The sequence below is a fragment of the Macrotis lagotis genome, chromosome 8 (genome assembly GCF_037893015.1).
Source record: "Macrotis lagotis isolate mMagLag1 chromosome 8, bilby.v1.9.chrom.fasta, whole genome shotgun sequence".
Lineage (NCBI taxonomy): Eukaryota > Metazoa > Chordata > Mammalia > Peramelemorphia > Peramelidae > Macrotis > Macrotis lagotis.
Genome location: NC_133665.1, coordinates 3023639 through 3045718, shown reverse-complemented (window position 1 = coordinate 3045718; position 22080 = coordinate 3023639). Strand labels below are relative to the sequence as shown.

Below are 22080 nucleotides of genomic sequence, written 5' to 3'. Positions count from 1 at the left end.
CTTCTGAATCTTGTCTTTGGCTTTGGCAATAAAAAACAAATGAAATAATCCCTACTCATCAGACAAGTAGAGAAGGTCGGAGGGAAGGGCAAAGGGAAAGAAGCAGATGGTTGAGGACATGACACAGAAAAGCAAAGGGACTTGTCTGAGGTCATGAAACAATCTGAGTCAGCGTAAGTATTAATGTTCAGTCCTCCTGACTCCTAGTGTAGCACTCTTATTACAATATGGGAAATTATGGAATGGTTGGGGACATGATTAGAACCCAAATTATCTGGCTCCAGAGCCAGTGTTCTTTCTAATGTAACAAAATTTCCTTTAGAGGTTACTCGCTAAGTGAGGGGCTAAAAAATATTTCTACTGCTTTAGACTATACCTGCAAAGCCCAGGTGGGAGTCAACCACAACCCCTTTCCCAGTGAGGTCAGGTTTCTCTCAGGACTCTGCAAGTGGTGCCTATGGGCAACTGCAACAGTTTACCCATTTTAAAGCCATTTGTAAAACTCTGGCTCTGAGGAAGGCTCCCTGAGTTCTTGGCTCTTTAGAAACAGACTTGCCAACCCCAGGAAAAAAATCTCAATGGGGACGGCTAGGTAGTGCAATGGATAAAGCACTGACTCTGGAGTAAGGGATACCTGAGTTCAAATCCAAAGTCAGACTCTTACCTAGCTATGTGACCTTGGGCAATGTGACCCCATTGCCTTGCAAAAAAAAAAAAACAGAAAAAAAAGAAAAATCTCAAGCTTTTGGAGATGATAGTATAGACAGGTTGTTCAGGGCAGGGATGGATTGGGTTAATCTAACAATTCTCTAGACATTTTGAGCAGTTAAAAATTCAAGATGAAGCCTGGAACTGCTGAATCTTAGCCAAAACTTTGAATCTAACTCATAACTGAATTCTAGAGGATTCTATCTTGAACCGGGCATTTCATTTTTTACCTTAAAAAATTAAGTCTGTAAGGAACAAAATGCTCACCTGAACTGTTATAATAGTTTCCTAACTGGTCTCCAAACTACAATTTTTTTTCCTTCTAATCTATCCTATAATCAAAAGGCAAGATAATTTTTTTAGACCACTTAATAGTTGTGTAAACTCTGGCAAGAATGTGTGTACATATATGTATGTATGTATATATATGTATATACACACATGTATATATGAGTAAGGGTATATATGAAAGATTAGGGATTATGGCCATTGAATAACAAATTATTTAATCATAGCAATGAGTAAAAAATTATCTCATAAGGTAGTATGTGGTCTATGTTTATTAACATAGAGTTCCCATGCCAACAAAATCATCAATCTTTGACTCGGACCTGGGCTGGGTCAGTAGAGACCATTGAGAGAATTAGATAAAATCTATCGCCAACCTGACCATTGAATGTTTAATCTGATTGTTTAGGGACTTCCTCTTATTGACTTCTCTTTGAATCTTAGAATGGGAAGAAAAGTGAGAAGTCAACTTGTCCGATTTTTATTTCCATTCTATTCTGATCTTTAATATCCCACCCCACATTTCACAGAATCTCAAGTACATTTGCTTCTTTGGCATCTCTGATGTCCCATGACAGGCCAGTTCTGTGGTGAGACAAGTAGATAAGACAACAGATAGACCTCAGTAGGCTACAGACATCTAACAAATTTGCTAGCTCTTTGGTTCCTTTAGGACCAAGAATGAATGTGTTCAAAAGAGTAAACAACCTGCTGAGCCAGCAAACAGGGGTGGAACAGAAGTTCCTTTAGCTGATGAGTCTACAGGTGTCAAGGAATTATCACATACTGATCATAAAACGGTTATTTCCTGTGACTAAGTCAAAGGGGGGGGAATCCACACTGAGCTCCAATTACCTTCCTTAGAGGGACCTTACTGCAGAGAGTTGGGGAGCAGAAGGTTCTAGGAACTAAGGTAAGGGTCAAAAAGCTGAATTTCAATGCTGGTCTTCTCCTCCCCCCATATGCTGTTTTGTCTCAGCGTGAACAATAGTTTTTACATTCATAATGGAAGGGGTGTGCCAGTTTCCTAAGAGAGAGATAGGAAGAATGGTAAACTTCCACCACGATGCAATTCACACAACTAAAGAATATCAGAGGCCATCTACTTAAACCTATACCTGACTGAAAATTTTCAAAAATGTTTCCTAGAAGTTATGAAATAGTTTTCTTCTTATACCTTTTAGTTACAGGAACATACTATTTCCTAAGGCAGGTAGCCCATTCCATTTTTTGCATGACTCCATTTGTTAGGAAGCTGTTGTTTTTAATCTAGTCCACATCTTTCTATAATTTTCATTTATACCTTTTGGGGTCTAGGAAAAACAGGACTAATACTTATACATGTTTTCATCATGTCCATTCTACTCTCACCAAAGTCTTCTCTTCTCCAGGTGAATGTTGTTAACTCCCTTAATTAATGATTATATGGCAAGATCTCAAGGTTCATCATTATTCTAATTGCCTTTATCTAGATATTCTTAAATTTATTCTTCCTAAAATGTGGTGCCCACAAATGATTGATACTGCTTGAGAGAAAATCATAGTCTCATAGGCATACATTATTCATTTTCATTACAGAGGTTGGATTCATGGAGAAGCCCCAGAAATATGTGTCTGGACTTCATCTTGAATTTCTCTTCCAGGAAGATGGAATAACACTGGGCCTCACCATCTTCTTTGCTGATATACTCTGTAGACCCAAAAGCATTGTCACATGATTTGCCAACATACCCTAAAGATCCTTGGTATTTGACATAGGGTCTATGGTTGTAGCATCATTATCTTCCCCATTTAGAATGTGCTCCTTGAGAATAAGGACTTTCTTGATTTTCTATTTGAATCTCAATGCTCTGCAAATAGTAATTCATTCATAAGATTGACTCACAAAATATATATTTATTAATCAGGTCTATTTTTAATTTAGGAGAAGCAAATGAGGAATCAACTTAAACATGGAAAGAAGGATTTAGATTAGATATAAAGAATAATTACTTTGGAAGAGGAAATTATGGAGGTCTTGAATTCTCATATGTGATCCTTTCGATCTTGGAGTCCTTTATAATAAATTATTACTATCTGGGAAGTAATTACAGGATACTTTTCCTTTCAATGATTATAACCCCTTCTCCAAATTCTCAGATCTATTGGGAGAAAGCCCAAATTCTTATCATGCAGAAGGGCAGGTCATAAGAATAACAATGAGACATATGAGAAAAACAGCCTGAGTTCATAGATGGAACCAAGGCTCTGGTTTCCACAGGGATCAGAAGCATTCCCAAGGTCACTCTTTTGGCAAACTTTGCCAGTTTGAACAAAAATGTGGTGGAGCTTGCAGAGCAACTGGTTCTGCTTTTTAGGGGACAATGTACTCAAAGGAAACATTCTTTTAGCACCTTAGGTTTCCTCTGAGACTATCCCAGCCAGTCTGTGTCCTTGGAAGAAAGAGCTTTGTCGTAAGGATTTGAGTTCATATTTTGTCACTTGGGTCAACCAAGGATGTTGGAACTCAAAGCTTATAGTTGAGGCCCTGCTACCTCTCCCATCTACTTTCTTCAATTACCTTTGTGTTTTCTTTTTAAAGATGTTGAATTCTCTGGTCAACTTGTCACAATTTTCCTGAATGACTTTTTTTTTTTTTTTTTTTAGGTTTTTGCAAGGCAAATGGGGTTAAGTGGCTTGCCCAAGGCCACGAAGCTAGGTAATTATTAAGTGTCTGAGACTGGATTTGAACCCAGGTACTCCTGACTCCAGGGCCGGTGCTTTATCCACTATGCCACCTAGCCACCCCTTCCTGAATGACTTTTATTTCTTTTTTCCATTTTTCTTCTTCCTCCTCTCTTCTTTGGTTTTTAAATTCTTTTTTAAGCTCTTCGATGAGCTCTTGTATTTTAGTCCAATTTATAGACTGTTTTGATACTTCTCTTGTGAGTGGTGTTTCACAGCTTTCTTCTTCAGAACATGGCATTATTGTCATCTTTATCTGTGAAGTATTTTTCTATAGTAAGCAATCTTTTAGCTTTTTTGCTCATCTTTGTTATTATAGTTCTGCTCCTGGAGTATATGGGCTATAGATCCAAGCTTTTATTTTGCTGGACCTGGGGTCTGATCCCTGACTTGTTGTTGGCCAAGATGTCTATGCAGTCCAGGCCTTGCTTTTGCTGAAGGTTTTTCCCCCCTATCTTTATGTCCAGGTTCTGGCTTAACAGGATTGTTCTTGACCCAGTCCTGTCTTTTACCCCAGTGTTTCTGGGTTCAGACCTTGTTTGAGGTTGGATCCTCCCTGCTGGCTTGCTATCCAACTGTTGGGACCTCTATTATTATTAAGCTGTCGGACCTGGATTGCACTGTGGCTAAAAGCCTCTTGCTGTCTCCCACCTCCTGGACTTTTCTTCCCCTTTTCCCCAAAGAGACAGATGTTTACTGAAGATCCTCTATGATGTCTGCAGTTGAAAACTTCCTTGAATCTTCTCTTTTTCTTGGTGGGATCTGTAGTGTGAGTGTCAGAGTAGAGGCTTCATGAATCTTAGTTAGGGAAAGGTTCTGGGAGCTTATTAGCTCGGCAACACTATCTTGACTCCACCCCAGAAGTCTCCATCTATCATCAATAATGACCTTGGGTAAAAGGAAGACTAAGAAGCAGACATGCCTTTCTCAGTAACTCCTTAATTAAGAGGATGTTTTAACTCTTCATGAGTTGGGGGAGGGGTTTAAATCTTCAAAGTAAATTTTATTTATACATTTATTCACATGATTTTGTTAAAAACTCCAGGATTCAACATTTCCAAAGGTTTAGAGACATTGGTGGGATCACCTGTGGAATTTTGAAGGAACTAGATAACATGGATATTTTACAGAGAGCACACAGGCTAATTCACTATTTATTTGATAGTGACTTATTAAAGAATCTTTAAGAATCTTATATTTGGGCGTCTTCTAGTAGATATGGTCATACAAAAGAAAGTGCAATAGGAAAATGATTGATTTCCCTATATACTCATTTGGGAAAGTTTTAGAGAAACAATAAAATATACATTGCAAAATGATCTGTAAAGCTTGGCATATGACTTGTATAGGTTAGGAAAAATAGTAAATACTACATAACAAGATAATACAGAATATGCTAAAGTCCCATTACAAAAAGAATAAATGCTTTAATTCAAATATGAGGAGATATTCATAGCTTTGTCTCTCTATATATATATGTGCATATATAAATATATATGTATATATAAACATATATTATATATATGTAGATATATACAGGATGGATAGATAGATAGATAGAAAGATATCCCCTCTAAACTTTATCATCATATTATAATTAAACAAAGTCCAGGAATGGTTTTATTATTTCCTCTAATGACTGGAAAGAAAAGGGAAGAGAAATATACTGGGTGGGGTGGGGGACAAGAGAAGGGAATGGAAGGCTAGGGAAAATTATCTCACATAAGTGGGGGGTAGGGAGAGCAACTGAGCACCTTACTCTTATCTGAACAGATTAAAAGAAGGAAAATAAACATACACATGTACAAAAATATTTATAGCTCTTTGAGGCAGTAATGAATGAGAACCTGAGGGAGTGTCATGAATTGGGGAATAGAATAACAAGTTATGGTATATAAATATTATGGAATATTATTGTTTTGTAAGAAATTATGAGGAACAACTAATTCAGTGGATAGAATTGGTCCTGGAGTCAGGAGGATCTAAGTTCAAATCTGGTCCTAGACTCTGCATGAGTTTGATCAAATTGCTTGACTCTGTCTCAGTTCCTCATCTGTAAAATGAACTGGAGAAAAAAATGACAAATCACTTTGCCAAGAAATCCACAAATGGGGTCATGGAGGGTCAGATATAACTGAAAGACTCAACAACAACATAGAAATTATTAAGGGAATGGTTGCAAAGAAGCATGGGAAGACTTCTATGAATGGATATGGAGCAAAATGAACAGAATCAGAAGAACAATTTATACAATGACAACAATATGGTAAAGGCAAACACTTTAAAAGAATTAGGAACTCTTAATGTAATGAGCAGCCATGATTCCAGAGGACTAATAATGAAATATGCTACCCACCTCTTGTTAGAGAGGTAAAGGACTCAAAGTGAAAAATGAGATAAATTTGGTAGGTAGCGACATGGCTAATGTGGTAATTAATTTTGATTGATCATACATGTTTGTCGGCTTTTGTTTTTTTGGTTTTTAGTTCTCAGTTAGGGAGGAAGGGAAATTTGGGACTTGGAGTGAGAAGGTAAATTTTTGCTGATTGGAAAAAATATAATATAATTTTTATTTTTATTTAATCTTTTTTTGAATTTTTTAAAATATAATTTTTAAAGAGACAAAAAATAAATTTTGAAAAAAATCTAAAGTATAGGTCAGTGAGTTTGACTATTCTTGGTAAAATTTAGGGAAGTGGTAAGCATTATGAGCCAGCATAGGTGCAATAAGAGCAAGTCATGCCAGACTAACCAAACATCCTTTTTAGACAGGATTATTGGACCAGTGGATCTGGTAAATGCTATGTACATAGTATACCTGGATTTCAACAAGGCATTTTTAAAAAAAATTTCTTGTAGTATTCCTTTGAGGATAAAATGGAACTATGTGGACTAGATTTAGAAACTAGTTAAGTGATAGGTCCTAGTGATTGTAATAAAGCTTATGTCTACCTGGGAGGACTTTTTAAGGGGATATCATTAGGCTCTATTCTTGGTTCTGTTCTGTTGAATACTGATGAAGACATAGATGTCATTCTTAATAGATCTGTGATGACAGAAGGGTGGCTGGCACACAATCACATACTTAGAGTTGGGAGAAATTTCAGGAGTCATCCAGTCCAACCCACACTTAAATCACGCATCTTATATCCTCAACAAATGAGATCATTCAGATTTTTGGTAAAAGACAACAGGTGAGACACAATTCACTGCCGTGAAAAGCAGTTCATTTTCCTGGGAAATTCATACTTTTAAGATGCTATCCCTCTATCAGGCTGAAATTTTCATACAGAAAAACTAACATAATCTTAATCTTCATTTGAGGGAAACCCAGTGTTCAGAATAAGGGTGGTAATAGTGCCAATACAGTCAGCTCTAGGCAAACCACAAGGAATATTTTGTTCAATTCTTGGTACCTCATTTTAGGAAGGACAATGACAAGCTGGGTGTTTCTAAGAGCAAGTGACCAGGGTGGTAATGGCAATGGAAATCATGCAAATCATACAAAGAATAGTTGAAGTAACTAGAGTTGGTTAATCTGGAGAAAGACAATAAAATAGTTTTAGAATTAGAAATAACCTGAGAAATAATCTAGTCCAACTCCCTCTTTTAATAAAATGAGGAAATTAAAATCACAGATGTTTCAGTGGCATAATGGATAAGAGTATTGATCCTGGAGTTTAGAGTTCAAATCCAGTCTCAGATTCTTGTTAATGGTATGACCCTGGACAGGTTACTTAACCCCAATTGCCTCCAAAATTCCTTCCAATACAAAATGAAAACAACAATAACAACAACAACAAAAAGAGGCAACATGATGTACTGCATAGAGAATTAGCCTTGAATTTGGAAAGACCTGGATTCAAGTTCCATCTCTGCCACATACTGCTTATTTGATCTTAAGCAAATCACTTAACTCCTCAATACCCTAATCTACTCAGGTGTAGACCTGTTGCCGATCTATTCTGATAAAGAGAGTTTCCTCAACAGGGAATTCCTACAATGAAATCACAGATCTAGTCCATAAAAACAAAAAAAAATCAAAAAGAAAATTTTCCTGAAGTCACATGGAGAGTAAGTGGCAAGGATAAAATTCATACTCAGATTTTCTGATTCTAAACTCATTGCTTTTTTTAAATTTTTAAATTAAATTTATTTTAAGATTAATAAGCATTTATTTATTCTTCCCCACATGTTCCCTTCACCATTTGAAAAAGAAAAGAAAATGAAGAGCCTGGGAAAGAAATTCTTAACTTCTATAAAAATTGTCTTATACAAAAGCGATTGGATTTGCCTTTCTTGCTACGGGGGCAAAATTAGAAGTAGGGATGAAATAGTTTGACTCAACAGAAGAAAAAGCATCCTGACAAACCTACCTAGGAATACTATGAGCTGCCCTACTTGGTAGTGAATTATGTGCCACTGGAGATTTTCAAGTGAAGGCCAAATGATTATTTGGTGATTTTAATATATAGGGTTCATTTTTGGGAAGAGATTACATTTAATAGAGAGACAGAGTGGCATAGTAAAAAGAGGGCTTGATTGGGATCAAAATAAGTTGATGGAAGATAAACTCTGTTAATGGCTAATTTTGTGACCCTACGAAATTACTCCACCTCTCTAGCCCTCAGTTTCCTCATCTGTAAAATTAGAGGGTTGACTACTGGGTCTATATCCCAAAGATATCCAGAGAAAAAAAGGGAAAGGATTTATTTGTACAAGAATTTAGCAGTTCGTTTTCTTATTATGACTAAGAATTAGAATTTGAAGGAATGCTCATCAATTGGGGAATAGCCAAACAAGCCATGATATATGATTCTAATGGAATATAATTATATTCCACTAGATAGAACAAGGTGATTACAGAAAAACCTGGGAAGACTTACAGGAACTGATGAACAGAACCAGGAGAACATTGTATACCATAACTGCAGCATTTTGCTATGAAGATCTGTGAAAGACTTCACTATTCTCAGCAGTACAATGATCCAAGATAATCCCAAAGGACTAATGATGAAGCACACTATCCACCTCCAGAGAAAGAACTGATATTGATTGAAAACAAACTGAAGCCTGCTATATTTTAGTTTTTTCATTTTTTTCTTTTTATTTGAGTCTTCTTGTAGAAAATTTTTACAAAAGTACACATGTATAACCTATACCTGAGTGCTTACCATCTTAGGAAACAGGGAAGGCAGGGAGGGAAGGAGGGAGAAATGGAATTTGGAAGTCAAAACTTTAAATAAAAATGTTAAAAAAAATTTTGTTGAATTGAAAAAAAGAGTTGAATTGAATGGATTCTATGATCCTTTTTAGATCTGAACTGTTTCCTCAATATTCCTTTCACATTCAGCTTGCTAGGATTCTACCATAATCTCCTAAAAGTATGATAATGATGACTGAGGATTAGAGGAGGGTTGAAGCCAGCAACATTTTAGTGACAGTGATAACATACCCTAACAGACAATCAGTGCCAGCATTTCTTTTTCCTGCTCATTAATTGACCTATATCACCCAAATTGATATGTATATCACAGATCTAGACCATAAAAAACCCAAGTTAAATCAATATTTAATTTTAGTTAGATACCTTATCACTAATAACTGTTCTCTGTGCAGCCATGACAGTATACTATATCCTAAAGTGAACACACATTTTATTAACTAAATTCCTTACCTGTATTGAGTAAGATGTATTAAAACCAGTGTAGAGGTTTGGGATCTCAACATCGGATCCATTGATGGTACAATGGCTATAAGGCTCACCCATCCGTTCCAGTTTATCCTGAAATACAAATGCAGCACAGTCTTAAGGACAATATAAACTCCTTAGGGACATTGTTTTTGTCTTTGTATCTACAGCACCTAACACATGCCTGGTATATATTAAGCACTTAAAAAAATGAATGTTCAATGAATGAATGAACAAAGGAATTTACAACTTTAAGGAGTTTCTGGCTATTCAGTTTAAGAACTTTTAAAACAGTCATTTCAAAATTACTAGCACATTGATACAAGTCAGAAAGTTAAGAAAATTTGAGCTCTTTATCTTCTGCTTTCAATTTCTCTCTCATTCTCTTTCTCTCTCTCTCTTTGTCACACACGCACACACGGGTAAGTTTATGTTTTGACAACTATTTCAATATAACTAGTTTTTTTATAAATGCATAAAGTTAAATGTCTACAATTTATGCATTTTAAAAGATTATTCTGAGAAGAGGTCCATAGGTTTTACTGGGCTGCTAAAAAGGTTCATGTCGCAAAAAAAAAGTGAAAAATGCCTCCTCTAATTCATCCCTCTCATATCATCAAATTAATTTATTTTTCTAATATTCTTTCTGACCATGTTATCTACTTCCACTAGGAACTTTCCATGGCTCCCCACTAAGGGGATATTGTTTAAACAAGGAGTCATTCAATGAACATCCATTAAGTACTTACTATATGCAAGGGAGTACTGATGTTCAGGGAGGACTAGCATCTCAAGGTATAAGGGCTTGCTGAGTCTTTATCGTGTTCAACTCTCACTTCCAAGAAGCATGTGCATTAACTATACCCCATTAAAACCAGGCTAAAACAGTTTGAGGGTAGCTGACAGAGTTAGGGGGATGTCTACCCCAAGCATGTGAAATCTTTTCCTTGATGGAATGGGCAGATAATGACAATTAGTTCCAATAACCATGAAGGGGGCTGAAGTAGGCACTATGGAATATTTAGAACTTGATCAGGCATTGAAGATACCAAAGTCATCCACTACATTCCAGGCCATTGCTAGTCATCTTGACTTTTATCCTGCCATTGGACTTCGATGACTCAGGAAAAGACAGTGAGGTTATGACTATAATTCTGCCTCACTTAAGTCCAATTCACATATAAATCAAGACTTTACCAGTGATATCATTAGTTCTCTTCAAAGATGAAGACAAACAACATCTTTCCAGGCACTATGATAAGCTCTGGGGATACAACAAAATTCCCTGTCCTCAGGATACTCACATTCTAATAGAAAAGAGTAGCCTTGGGGTAGAGAAAGGGAATAGATTTATCACATACTTCAAAGCTAGGGAGGGAAGCCCTTGGGAGCCACTGTGATTTGGAAAGTCATGTTAACTCAAAACAGAAGTGATTCTATGTTAGGTATAAGAGTTGCACTAAATATGTGTATTGACTGAATAAACAGGTTTTCCTCTTTTGAGGGTGATGCAAGATTAGCTCAAAAGGCAGACAAGTACCAGATGGGGTCTGTGGTTGGAGTGAGGCTTTTTCTAGGACTACACAAAATAGTGAAGCTCTAGGGGGAGGGAGAATAGGGGAAAGAGTTTAGAGAAGACCCATGTACACACTGCCCTTTTGCAAACAGTGTTGACTGTGATCAGAAGGCCTTTTCCACACTCCCATTCTACAAACACTTCTTGCTTTCTTAGCAGGAGTCTGGCTCATCTGTTTTGGTTTCAATTAGTACGGCCTTGGCTGTGTGCCCAAGAATTCTTTGCTTCTCTCAGAAGAATAATGAGTTAAAGGGTTCTTCTATATACGTACCACCAGCACACCTATGGATGTCTCTGTTCCAGGCATGGCATAGATACCCCCATCTTTGAGAAAAGGGTAGGCCTTTTGCTCATGGAGCATCAGTCTGATCCCAGCTGTGGAGGTGAGATAGTGGACGTAATCTTGCTGGTCAATGTCCAATATTAATTTTAGGCCTGCAGTGGAGAAATTATGAAGGCTGAGGAACCAGATTAGAAATTGATCCAGGATTAACATTTCAGCACCAGGGGCAGCTCATAATTGGGTCCATGGCTATATAAGCACGAGGTACTGCTTACCCTCCCTCCTTCCTCTCTTCCCCATTCCTTTCCCCACCCTGTTTTGGCAGACCAGAAAGGCCAAAACAGGTAACCAAGGACCAGTTAGGTCCCCCATGGAGAAAATCCAGATTTAACCTATATAAATTGGCAGGTCATGCTTTTCTTTACAAAAAGAATTGTAGAATTATGGAATTTTAGAGCAAGAAGAGCTCTAAAAAGAGACAGAATCATCATATTCAAATTTCATTTTACAGAAGTGAAAAACAAGGTCCAGTCAGATGAAAGGGCTTTTCTATGAACTTGCAATGGTTACAATGAAAGAGCAGCAACCCAAACTCTAGTCCCTTGAGTAATTGTTTCATCATACTGCAAAACTTCTTTAAATAGCAAACATCTATATGTGTGTTTTAAATGATTACTGTCACAAGACTTTGGCCAATAAATGTCTTTTAGGAACAGAAGGATTCCTCTTTGAGTCATATGCTATATGGGGAGCTGAGTCCCTTTTCCATTCCTATCCTGTTTCAGAGGTGACTCCTGAGAAGATGTTACATCTCAATATGTTATATCTACCTATTCTACATTGACAGTCCCTACTGCCAGGCTCCCTGGATCTCCGGGGCCCTGATTTGGTAGAAGACAGGATTTTTTTTCAATATGTCCCATGTTGGTATCCTTTCAAAGACGCTAGAAGATCAGGGCACTGCATTTAGATGAACCCCTAGCCTTGGAATAATAATAATAATAGATACCAATTTTATAGCACTTTAAGGTTTACAAGGAACTTTAAGTTCTTTTTCTCTTTTGTCCCTCATAATAACTCTGAGTCAGTTATTACTAACCTTATTTTACAGGTCAGTAAAATGAGGCTTTGAGAGATTAAGTCCAAAGGTCATACATTTAGTAAAATGTCTGAGGAACCTTTTCAACTCAGCTCTTCCTGACTCAAGGTCTAATATTCTACAACTATACTTTAGTACTTCTAGGAAATGGACAAATATTCCCACTTGAAGACCAAAAAGGTTTTACTTTTTGCTTTTTGCTTCCCTTTTGTGCATCTAGCACAGTCCCCAAAATAAAGGAAACACATTAAATGCTCATTGCTTGACCACATCTTGGTAATCTCTCTCTTTTCATATGTCCTCCATTTTTCTACTTCTTGAACCTCTTGACTCCCTGGGGTCAGTCAGTATATCCCTCTCTCATATACTACAACTGCTAATCCTTGGGATAGAGTTAAAATAAAAGGACTCAGGTCTCCTGATCCCCATCTGGTACCTTAAGCGAAACTCCTGCTTAGATGATTTTTAAATGAATTTTCACAGCAAGAAAAATTAGATTTCTGAAAAAGAGATTGTGATTTCTGGCTGCTTAAGTCTCAGATGGGAACAATTCAACATTTATTAAAAATCTACTATGTACAAGGCATTGTGATTGGTTGCTAGTAAAATTGAGACAAAAATTAAGTGGCCCTCAGAAGCCAATTACATTGTACTGGGAGGGCAGTACAAGTAAATAAGAAGAATGTATTAAAAAGTTAATATAGAAGAATTTCAGCATTTGTGTCAATGCTAACAATATGGGGTAGACTGAGGATGAAAAGGGTGATACCAGGTAGGTGATATCAGAAGCTGTGCCTTGAAGGAAGCTGGGAATTCTATGAGAAGATTTACACTGTAGTTCTTTCCTCTGGGGCAGGCAAAGTTTTTGGTTTTGTCTTGCTATTTCTAGCACCTGCACAATGCTTAGCACAAAACAGGCATTTAATAAATGCTTGTTGGATTATAACAGATTTGAAAAGTCAATATTCTGATACAACTGTCCTTTGGATGACTCTTGCCTATTTCTACAACTTACCAAACTCAGTTCCAGGGTTAGAAGAAAGAAGGGCTTTTTCTGTCATACCCCAGTTGAAGACATAGCAGTTGCCATAGTAAGGGTGAAATACTGCAGTGAAGTTCCTAAAAGAAGTGTTCATTAGTGATAGTGGTCACATCAAAGATACTGAAATGTCCAGGACAGATCTTGGTAGCAGCCCCATTCTCACTGCTGGCAAATGAGAAGTTTGCTTACTCTTCCATCTTGGACCTGATTCAATTGGCACAGAGCAGAAATGAACCCAGACCTCCTCCTCTTCACTGCCAAATCTAAATCACAAGCCAGGGTATGGATTAAAGGACCTTAGTGTATTCATTACTGCATTAACTCAGATTTTGTTGTTGTTGTTGTCATGTCTGACTCTTTGGGCCTTTTGGGGTTTTCTTGGCAAAGATATAGTTTGCCATTTCCTTTTCCAGCTCAATCTACAAATAAGGAACTGAAGTAAATAAGGGTTAAGTGACATGCCCAAGGTCACTGGCAAGTGTCTGAGATCAGATTTATAAAGATGAATCTTCTTGATTCCTAGTCCAGTGATCTATTGATTGCACCAACTAGCTGCCCTATTAATTCTTGGAAGAGATTATCCAACTTCTCCATTCCCTTCCCTCTCCTTTGGGTTTGTTTCTAAGTAAGATTTTTGGATGCCTTCTCTTTTTTTTTTGCATCATAGTCATTTGGGGGTGTTATTCCTTGCATCCCATAACTTTGATAGGGATTGGCTTGAACCCTACCCTTGGAACAAAGGATAACATTATGCAAAAATAACCTAGAGAGAAAAAAAACAACCTAGAGGTGATTGCATCAATGTACACAACATTCTGACCCTTTGCATTTCTACTTTTCTAGGAAGGAGAGGGGAGCACATTTTGCTACCTTTTTCTCAGGAATGAATTGTCTATAATCTCTTTTGTTAACATTCATAGAACTGGAAGGAAATATATGACCATCTCCTCTATCTCTCTTTGACAAATGAGGAAAATAAGGGGCTCCAAATTGCTCAAGATCTCATATCTATTGGATCTCCCAATTAATTCTAAGTATAATCCTTTTGTCCTCATTATCACACAAAATTTCATGACCTCACAACTTGCATAGTCAAAAGTTATTCGGAAGATCTGATTGAATACTATCTGACTATAGTTTAAGCTTAACTGCTTTGCTCTGCTCTGTGCTTAATGGAAAGGGAAAATACTACTCAGAAAGATATCCAGAGCCTATTATAGGCTAAGCACATTCCTTGAGCCTTAATCATTATATTGATTTCTAAAAAAAATTGGTTCTTCATTTATCACCTCCAGCAAACACTTTGAGTGCTACATGGGTGCTATCAATTTTGGCTTCCCTTCCTTAAGTCATTTTAAGTGGCAATGCTGTGTGAATGTGGTCTTGGCAAAAGCTGAAATGTCACTAACACTATTTGCCCAAGGACAGATTCAAGAGAAAGTGGCTGGGAAAGGAGACTTTGGGAACTCAGGTAAATAGAGGAAACTGAAATATAATATTGGCCCTGGCCAAATAAACCTTTCTCTCTTCCTCGTGGCTATGTTTGTCCCAGCACTAGGGACATGTGAATGGTGGTGATGAGGGTTCTTGTGAGTTCCAGGTGACAGGAAGGAGGTATTTACTGGGGCTAGACCTAGAAAGAGGGAGTTCTCAAGGGATCACCAATTTGGGGTAGATGACCTCCATCCCAATTTAGGACCTACTTTGGTCTCCAATCTGCAATCAATAGTACTGTTGATAACAGTATCCAATGCAGAAATAGAATTCTAGTGCTGAGAGGAAGTACTGGCATTGGCAAAATGAACGGAAGCCAGGTTCTTCCTTGGTAGAGAAGACACACCTCCTGGGTGTTTTCCCTTCTCAGGAACATGCTGTTCCCAATGCTGCCCTGAAGCCCTGGGGACACAGTATGGTTAAGAGAAAGGCAGGGTGGGCCTCTAACAATCCTAGTTTGAGCCTGCAATCTCTGCTGTGCTCCCCACTTTGGGTAAATATAAACTATTTGTTCATGGATAACATAGTTTATTGAGAGTAAAGACAAATTCAGGGATTTCTATGGAACAATTCAAGGTTCCAAAGACAAAAAGGGGAAGGATCAATAAGATGAAGTAGGAAAAAAAAGTCTCTCTGGGATGTACCTACTGGCTGCTATGTCTGGTTAGCACTGAGGCTCATATTTACAGAGTTGGAAAGAGATCTCAGAAGCCAGCTGACCAACAACCTGCAAATGAGGAGACTGAGGGTCAAGGAAGTTCAGTGAGGTGGCCAAGGTCCAACAGTTAATAAGCATGAAACTTAAATCTAGCTCCTCTGACTTGAGTGGCAGGGATTATGGCATAACGAATAAGGCACTGCTTTCCTCAATTGATAAGTGGTTAAAAGATGGAAAAGGCAATTCTCAGATGAAGAAAAAGTTATCTATAGTCACATAAAAATGCATTAAATCATTATTGATTAGAGAAATGTAAATTAAAAACAACTCTGAGATACTACCTCACACCTCTCAGAATGGTCAGAATGACAAAAAAAGAGAAATGATCACTGTTGGAAAGGGGGTGGGAAAACTGGGACATAACTGCATTGTTGGTGGGGGTTGTGAATTGATCCAATTATTCTGGGGAGCAAGTTGAAACCATGCCCAAAGGGCAAAAAAGCTATACCTATCCTTTGATTTGGCAATACTACTACTAGGTCTTTATCCCAAAGAGATCACAAGAAATGGTAAAAATCCTTGTACAAAAATATTTATAGCAGCTCTTTTCATAGATGCAAAGAATTGTAAATTGAGGGAATGCCTATCAATTGGGGAATGACTGAACAAACTGTGGTATATTAATGTGATGGAACACTATTGTTCCATAAGAAATCACGAGGGATGGGACTTAAGAATAACCTGAAAAGACTTGTATGAACTAATGGAGAATGAAGTGAGTAGAACCAGAACATTGTACAGACTAACAGCAATATTGTGTGATGATCAACTATGGACTTGTTCATTTCAACTATACAATAATCAAAGACAATTCCAAAAGACTTGTGGTGGAAAAATAGCATCCATATCCAGAGAAGAAATGATGGATTTTAAATGCAGATCAAAGTTTACTATCTTCAATTTTTAAAAGTTGTCTTATGTATCCTGTTTTTTTTCTAACTTTTTTTCTGTTTCAGTTTGATTCTTCTCCTTTCATTGCATGACTAAGATGGATTTATGTTTAACATAATTATATTTGTAAAGCCTTCATTAGATTTCTTTTTGTCAGGGGGAGGGATGAGGGAAAAGAGAGAAGGAGAATATGAAACTCAAAACCTTGCAAAAAATGATCATTGAAAACTATTGTTGCATGCACTTGGAAAAATAAATAAAAAAAAAACCCTTAAAGCTATTAAAGCTTAGGTGTCCCAGAAGTCTTGGTCTAGTTCAGAGCTATGAAAACTTTGGTGACCTGGTGCCTAGGTGGCACAGTGAATAGAGCACTGGCCCTGGAATCAGGAGTACCTGAGTTCAAATCTGGCCTCAGACACTTAATAATTACCTAGCTGTGAGGCCTTGGGTAAGTCACTTAACCCCATTGCCTTGTAAAAAACCTAAAAAACAAACAACTTTGGTGACCCTAAAAATCTCAGTGTTAGTTTTAAGCTATTAAAGCTGTAGTATCCCAAAAGTTTTAGTGGTTTTAAGTTTTTATGCTTTTATGTTATCTCATTTTATCTTCACAATAACCCTGGTGAGTTAGGTTTTATTATTATCTCCATTTATACATGTGAAGAAAATGAGATGGAGAGAAGTTAAGTGATTTGCAGGATTCAAATCTAGGTCATATAGATAGATTATATATCTTTAGTATTGATGAAACCCTTGACAAATGTTATCTCACTGGATGCTGTGAGATAGTACTGCAGTTATTATTATATCATTTTTCACATGAGATAACTAAAGCAAGTAGAAACTAAATATCTTGCTTGGAGTTGTACAATTAGGAAGTGGATTTGTATCTGACTACAGGTCCAAAATATTATCTACTATACCATCCTACTCTCCATCTTTTTCCTAGCTCTACTTTTAACAAGATTGGAATGAACTTCATTCAATTTAATTTAACAAATACTCATTAGGTGCCTACAAATGTGCATTGTACTTTAACAGCCTCTGAGGATACATAGACAAAAATGAAAGACAGTCTCTGACCTCAAGGAGCTTACAACCAACTGGAGGATAAAACATATAAACAAAGAAGTGAGCACAAGATAAACTGAGGAAAGGAAGAAATAGACAAGGTTTTCAAGTCTATTTCAAGACAAAGAGAAAGCAAAAATATATCAAAAAGAGGGAATATTGATATAATTTGTATATATTACTTGGTTTTTCAATTGAGGGATGTTGATTTATATGTACTGGACTGTTCATGAAAGACAATAATGACAGATGTATTTCTCTATCATTTTGATCTCTGGTAGATCTAGGAGTATTTGAGAAGTGACCTTATTAAAATGATATCAAGACTTCTTTGAGGATGCATTTTAATATAGTGGAAAGAGAATTGGTTTTGTTAGGAGAGGGATATTTGGTTTCAAGTCCTGACTCTAGGATCTTCTAGCTAGATGACCATGGACAAGTAATTTAATCTCTTCAAACTTCAGTTTTCTCCTCTGTAGAATGGGCATAATACTTGTAGTATTTATCCTACAGGTGAGCACCAAATTAGAAAGTATATACAAAGGGTTTTGTTAGCTTCAACAGAGGAGGATGTTGGGGTTTCATTACCTTTTCACTGCAACCATAGGGAACTGTGGGGAACTTCTTCCCCAACAGATCTTACAATCTATCTATGACTTTGGGTGATCTTGAACAAATCACATACTCTCTAGGTCTCAGTTTCCTTACATGTTAAAATGTGAGGGTTAAACTTGTGTGATAGATGCTATAGCAGTATCAGCGAAGGAACTAGGGATATTTAGGCTTCTTTGGTGACCCAGGAAAAGGTGATTTCTACCTGCTCAAATTTTACTGAAGCACATTGTCTAACTCTTTCTTTTGCCTCTTCCATAGCCTGTCTAATATTTGGGTACATGTATTTCCCACCAGTGAAATATAAACTTCTTGATGACAGGGATAGTGACATATTTCATCTTCATATTACTAATGTCTTGCCCAATGTAAATATTTGTGTAGCAGAAAGAGTGTCATTACATTTGAATTTACTGTAACTTGATATTTGCTGACATTTGATGTAATGTGATTCTGGGCAAATCTTTTTGGTTCTCAGTTACTTAATTATAAAATGGGTATAATAATGTTTGGACTATATATATGCCTTTATGTTAGACATGGCCTAGATAAAATTCGGAGTCAATTTCTAGTCCAGGAACTTATGATTAAGAATTAGTAACTGGGTTAGGGGGTCATTCTGGGAAGAGGAAGAAAAGAGAAAGGGGAAAAGAAAGGAGAAGAGGATGAGGGAGAAGAAAACTAAGGGATAAGTGTCTGTACTTGTGATTGCAGGGTTCTGCTCCAAATAGGCAGGCCATGATCATCTGATGTGCTGGGTAGCCCATCTGGATCCTCTCTTGTAGGGGCACCTGAGAGAGGATGCTGGTGGACTGTAAGATGTACCATTCTTTCATTGCCCGTGCAGCACTGGTGAAGTTCCGATAGGTGCACACTGTGCCATTTTGACTGCACTGTGGATGGAGAAAAAAGCCAGGGAGAGGCAGTGCTGAACCAGAACTGACAAACAAGTTCTTTGTAGTATATCAGACTCCAAATGGAGGTCTTCTTGTCCCAATCCCCCCATAACTAAGGTCCATGTGTAGAAGTACTATGGACAATGATCTAATTTAACAGAGTGAAACATATGGATGCCTCTTGGTAAAAGGAGTTGCATTTAAGGACCCTTCCAGCTATATTATTTTTGGGTTTTGTTCTAGCACTCCTTCAAAATAAGTGCTAAGGAAGGCTCTCCCCCACATTCCCTCCTGAATGGAAGACTTTCTCCATGTCATTATCAATATTTTTGTCTTTGATATTTCTACCTTTCCCTGCCTTCCCTCTTTCCATAGAGCCAAGAAGTAGGCCAGTCTGTTCCATAGGGACAAATGGTTCAATATTGGAAATGGACAAGGTTTTTAATGGAAATGATATGAAGAATATGTATTACTTACTGCTTTGCCACTACACCCTAGAGATCTTAAAGCTTTTTCATATGACTGACTGCCAAAACTACCCCTATGGGTTATCATCCTCTATTACAGCATGAGTTTGTTAGAGAAGGGACTGCCTTGCTTTTCTCTTTGTATCTTAGCACAGTGCTTTGCATACAGAAAATTCTTCAAAAATGCTTCTTCCCTCCTTCCTTCCTTCCTTCCTTCCTTCCTTCCTTCCTTCCTTCCTTCCTTCCTTCCTTCCTTCCTTCCTTCCTTTCCTTCCTTTCTTCCTTCCCTCTGCTTTCTACTCAGTCTTATTGAGAATCAGACATATTTTCCATACCTAGGGACTATCACTTTTCTTTATGAACCAGAAAAAAAGGAATGGACCTTTACCCCAATATCCATCCTAATCACCTGATTATACTTATATTTCTTGTTTTCTTTTTCAAAATTTTATTTATATTCCTCTTTAAAAAAAATCACTAGTTGGGAGGCATCTAGGTGGTGCAGTGGATAGGGCACCGGCCCTGGAGTCAGGAGTAGCTGAGTTCAAATCTGGCCTCAGACAGTTAATAATCACCTAGCTGTGTGACCTTGGGCAAAGTCACTTAACCCCCCATTGCCTTGCAAAAAGAAAAAAAAACCAACCCCCCCCCCAAAAAAAATCACTAGTTCTCAATGACCTCTCCTGCTTCTGTAGAATCTTTGCTTATAATAAATAAGGAAAATCATACAAAGCAAACACATTGGCCATGTCTGAAAATGTCTGCCACATTCTGAACCTATAGTTCTCCATTTCTCTGCTGAGAGACAGGAGGCATGTTTCATCATCAGTCTGCTCAAGTTCCAATTAAGCTCTTGGACTGTAATTTTGTTAATCCATATTGCTAATATGGAAAGTCTGTTTTCAGCTGATCTTTTATGTACAGATCACTGACTCCATCTCCCTGCCTACCTTTCCCAATTCACCTGACCCACTACAGTCTCAATCTATAGCAAAATTATGCCTATTTTTGACAGAAGGGTAGGTAATTCTAAGTGACATTAAGGCTTACAAATGTATTTGCATGCTTTGAGACCATTAGAGTGTAAGATCCTTGAAGGCAAGGACTATCTTTTGACTTTTTAGTACCAGAATTTAGCACTGGCTGACTGACTGAGAGATGTGATTCCCCTTGAGCATCAGCAACATTCTAACTAGCTCTGTAGAAGATCCAAAAAAAAAAAAGCTTTTGCTCCTGGTTATCCCTTGTCACCTGGCAGGGTAGTTCCCCAGATGTCCTGAGAGATTGGTGTTTATCTTCTGAAGGATGACCGCCATTTAACTTAACTCAAACTGCAAGAAGGCAGCAAAACCAAAATCCTTTCCATTTTCATCTTGAAAAGTTGCTTTAGAATCTAAATAAAATTACTCATTCAGGGTCTTGGAGGACTTTGGACATGTCCTGGGGTATCCAAAATTATCAGCTACCTTTTCTTGACACTATTTGCCACCTTTTCTTCTTCTTGTTGTGCCTCACAACATTGTCAGTAATTAAACAATATGCACCTGAACAGCTGGTCCATCAAGAGGCTTAACAAACATGGTCCTGTTGTACACAGAACTAGAGATGTTTGTTTTAATGATGATAGAAGGACTGACCTTCTCAATGTTACACACAAACAGACTTCTGACTTCTATGTTAGCATCTATGTCAGTATGATATGGTGGGCATTGAAATGGAGTCAGAAGACTTGGATTTAAATCCAAGCTCTGGGAACATTGGGCAAGACTCTTGAAAGACCTCTCTGGGCCTCAATTTTCTTATTTGTAAAATAAAGGGGTTGGACTAGTTAACCCCTAAGGTCTCTCTCTTTTCCTGAGGTCTAAATTTGTTGACCCTGACTGGCCACTTGTGTGCAATCTATCATAGGAGGTGGGAAAAGGTTATGTTAATGCTTATGTTATGTTATGCTTATGTTAATTGTGGGAAATCCCTCAGGATATGAGGTAGCCCAGGTCCCAAAAGGAAGGATGTATGTGCATGTAAATTTTTATACCTATAATCCTACATCCAATTGCCAGGATTTCCAGGAAAAATCTTAGCAAGCCTTTGTAGCCTTTGGGCATTTAACCAAGATTGCAACATTACTTTCATAAGGGCTAGACTCAGGGAAGACTTTCATGGAGTCAGTGGGATCATTGACTTCTCTTACCCCTAAGACCAACTTTCCCCTTAGGAAAACATGATTAGTGGATCACAGTCATAGAATCATATCCTATGGGCTACAGAGTGTGCAGAAATCTTCCCTTCCATTCACAGATAAGGAAAGAGGCACAGAAAAACTAGGAGGTATGCTGTTTAGAGAACTGGCTCTTGGAGTTATGAAGATTTCAAATCCAGCAAAAAACACTAGCTATGAAACCCTCATTATTTAACCTCTATCTGCTTCAGTTTTATGATTTGTAAAATGAAGATAGCAAAAGCACCAACTTTACAGGATCATTGTGAGGATAAAATGAGTTAATATTTCTAAAGCATTT

General features: G+C 37.5%; 1 protein-coding gene and 1 long non-coding RNA gene across 3 annotated transcripts in view; one reads left to right on the top strand and one right to left on the bottom strand.

Annotated features, from left to right (window-relative positions):
- The window catches only part of LOC141495187 (uncharacterized), a 28487-nt gene extending 19217 nt beyond the window's left edge, over positions 1 to 9270 (top strand). Inside the window, exon 3 of the long non-coding RNA XR_012470683.1 lies at positions 8567 to 9270. This is a non-coding gene — a long non-coding RNA (uncharacterized LOC141495187). The remainder of the gene's footprint in view (positions 1 to 8566) is intronic.
- SCNN1B (sodium channel epithelial 1 subunit beta) overlaps positions 1 to 22080 on the bottom strand; it is a 74884-nt gene that overhangs the window by 9783 nt on the left and 43021 nt on the right. For both annotated transcript variants that reach the window (XM_074196232.1, XM_074196233.1), the window contains exons 4-7: positions 18901 to 19091; positions 13386 to 13489; positions 11260 to 11423; positions 9398 to 9505 (exon numbers count right to left, since the gene is read on the bottom strand). In XM_074196232.1, coding sequence (XP_074052333.1) covers positions 9398 to 9505; positions 11260 to 11423; positions 13386 to 13489; positions 18901 to 19091 — 567 coding nt within the window. The remainder of the gene's footprint in view (positions 1 to 9397; positions 9506 to 11259; positions 11424 to 13385; positions 13490 to 18900; positions 19092 to 22080) is intronic.